Below are 2,107 nucleotides of genomic sequence, written 5' to 3'. Positions count from 1 at the left end.
GTTGCGTGGAAGGTGAGGCCACGCCCTCCCTGCCTCCCCCACCCCTGGCCCGGGACGCATGTTGACAGATCTGCAGGCCGCGCCCACTTCGCAGCATCAACATGCCGTCATGACGTCACGCGCCGCGGCGTTCTCCCTGCCCCGCCCTCCCCTGGCCCGAGGCGCATGCGCGGTGCTGGGCTGCTAAAACGGGGCGCATGCGGACTGCAGGTTGTTTGTCGTTGAGGCGGCTCCAGTGAAACGGCGGGGCGGGACTGACGGACTGACGCGAACGAGAACGAGCTTCTCCGTGAGACGCTGCGCTGCCTGTCCCCCTTTCGGTGCACGGTGACTCCTGCCCGCGTCCTCTGCCGCCATGTACCGGTACCTAGGCGAGCTGCTGGCTCGAGGGGCCGCCGCTTCCCTGACGCCCGCTGCTGAGGGCGGTGTACAGCGCCTGGGCGGCCCGGCTGCCCTGCACCAATGCCGGCGTTACTCCAGCGAGCCACCCGCGGCCACGGCGGAGGCGGAGTGCAACGAGCAGGACGACCCCAACTTCTTCACCATGGTGGAAGGCTTCTTCGACCGGGGGGCGAAGATCGTGGAGGACAAGTTGGTGGAGGACATGCGGAGCCGAGAGTCGGACGAGCAGAAGCACAAGCGGGTGCGGGGCATCCTGAAGATCATCAAACCCTGCAACCACGTCCTGTCCATCTCCTTCCCCATCAAGAGGGACAACGGGGAGTGGGAGGTGATCGAGGGCTACCGAGCCCAGCACAGCCAGCATCGGATGCCTTGCAAAGGAGGTAAGGAAGAGGAATGAATGCACGCCGAGTTGCAAGGACTCTTGCCCCCTTAGGAAGGCAGCTGCAGGGAGGGGCACTTTTCCTTTGCAGTTTCCATTAACACGGATACGAGTGCATTATGCCCAACAGATTCCCGTTAGTGTGAGTCATGCAAGTAGCAGCCCTCCGAACCTCCAATAGGGCCGCATAATAATAACTTTCCAGTTTACCCATAAAACGCAGAGTCAAAGGAATGTGATCCTGGCTCCTTCCCACCAAAATCACTGATGATGTTGTTCTTGGAAAGACTGCTTTGCAGCTCTGGGCTAGATATGACAACGGGCCTATGAACAGTGATCGTATGTGGTTTAATTTTGATAACAAGATGATATTACTAAGACAGGTGACCAGAGGCTTAGTTACAATGTGGTTTTAAGGAATGTGCAGAAGGGTTTTTTTTAACTATAGGATCAGAAAACTGAAGACGTAATCGCCAGTGGAAGTTTTTTTGTAAAAATCCGTTTGAATGTGTGTAAGAGGCCAGTGTTGACTGTTTATTTTAGAGATATTTAGTTTAGAGACACAGCATGGAAACGGGTTGTTCAGTTCACTGAGTCCACGCCAGCCATCGATCGCCCAGTTCTGTTATTCCACTTTCTCATCCACTCCACCCCCTTACACGTGGGGCGATTTGCAGAGCTCAATTAACCTACAAACCCCGCTGATGTTTGAAACCGAAGCATACGGAGGGAAACATCATGCGGTCACTGGAAGAACTTGCTAACTCGACACAGACAGCTCCCGAGGTCCGGATCGAACCCGGGTTCCAGGCCCTGCGAGGCACCCGTGTGCTGCCCGAACGGGTAAAGATATTTCGGAAGTTGTAAGGCAGAAATGAGGGGTAAACGAAAGACATATGGGAATCAGCAGGTCAGGCAGCATCTCTGGAGAAAAAGGATGGGTGATGTTTTGCATCAGAACTCTTCTTCGGACTAAAGGTAGGGAGCAAAGATCATAGCTCTATGATCCGCTCTATGATCTTTAGTAGGAGGGTGAATAGCTGCAGGTGAGAAAAGATCAGGGCCAGCCACAATTGACTTCAGGCGATCAAAATGCTGGAGTAACTCAGTGGGTGAGGCAGCATCTCTGGAGAGAAGGAATGGGCAATGTTTCGGGTTGAGATCCTTCTTCAGACTGATGTCAGGGGAGGGGGCGGTGCCCCATGTAGAAGGGTCTTGACCCAAAACATCACCCATTCCTTCCCCCAGAGATGCTGCCTCATCCGCTGAGTTACTCCAGCATTTTGTCTACCTTCGATTTTAACCAGCATCTGCAGTTCTTTC

At 54.6% G+C, this 2,107-nt stretch overlaps 1 protein-coding gene across 1 annotated transcript; it reads left to right on the top strand.

Annotated features, from left to right (window-relative positions):
* The first annotated feature begins 167 nt into the window (after window positions 1–167).
* Window positions 168–817, top strand: LOC116969724 (glutamate dehydrogenase 1, mitochondrial-like). The gene has a single exon (XM_033016505.1). It carries the CDS (start codon window positions 356–358, stop codon window positions 800–802), a length of 447 nt encoding a protein of 148 aa, XP_032872396.1. The 5' UTR covers window positions 168–355; the 3' UTR covers window positions 803–817.
* The last annotated feature ends 1,290 nt before the right edge of the window (window positions 818–2,107 follow it).

The sequence above is a fragment of the Amblyraja radiata genome, unplaced genomic scaffold (assembly GCF_010909765.2).
Source record: "Amblyraja radiata isolate CabotCenter1 unplaced genomic scaffold, sAmbRad1.1.pri scaffold_1065_ctg1, whole genome shotgun sequence".
NCBI classification, from domain to species: Eukaryota; Metazoa; Chordata; class Chondrichthyes; order Rajiformes; family Rajidae; genus Amblyraja; species Amblyraja radiata.
The sequence above is the reverse complement of the archived record's forward strand: the minus strand, read 5'-3'. Positions and strand labels throughout refer to the sequence as shown.

Excerpts from the sequence above, each read along its gene's own strand:
- LOC116969724 (XM_033016505.1), top strand. The coding sequence starts at position 356 with ATGTACCGGTACCTAGGCGAGCTGCTGGCTCGAGGGGCCGCCGCTTCC.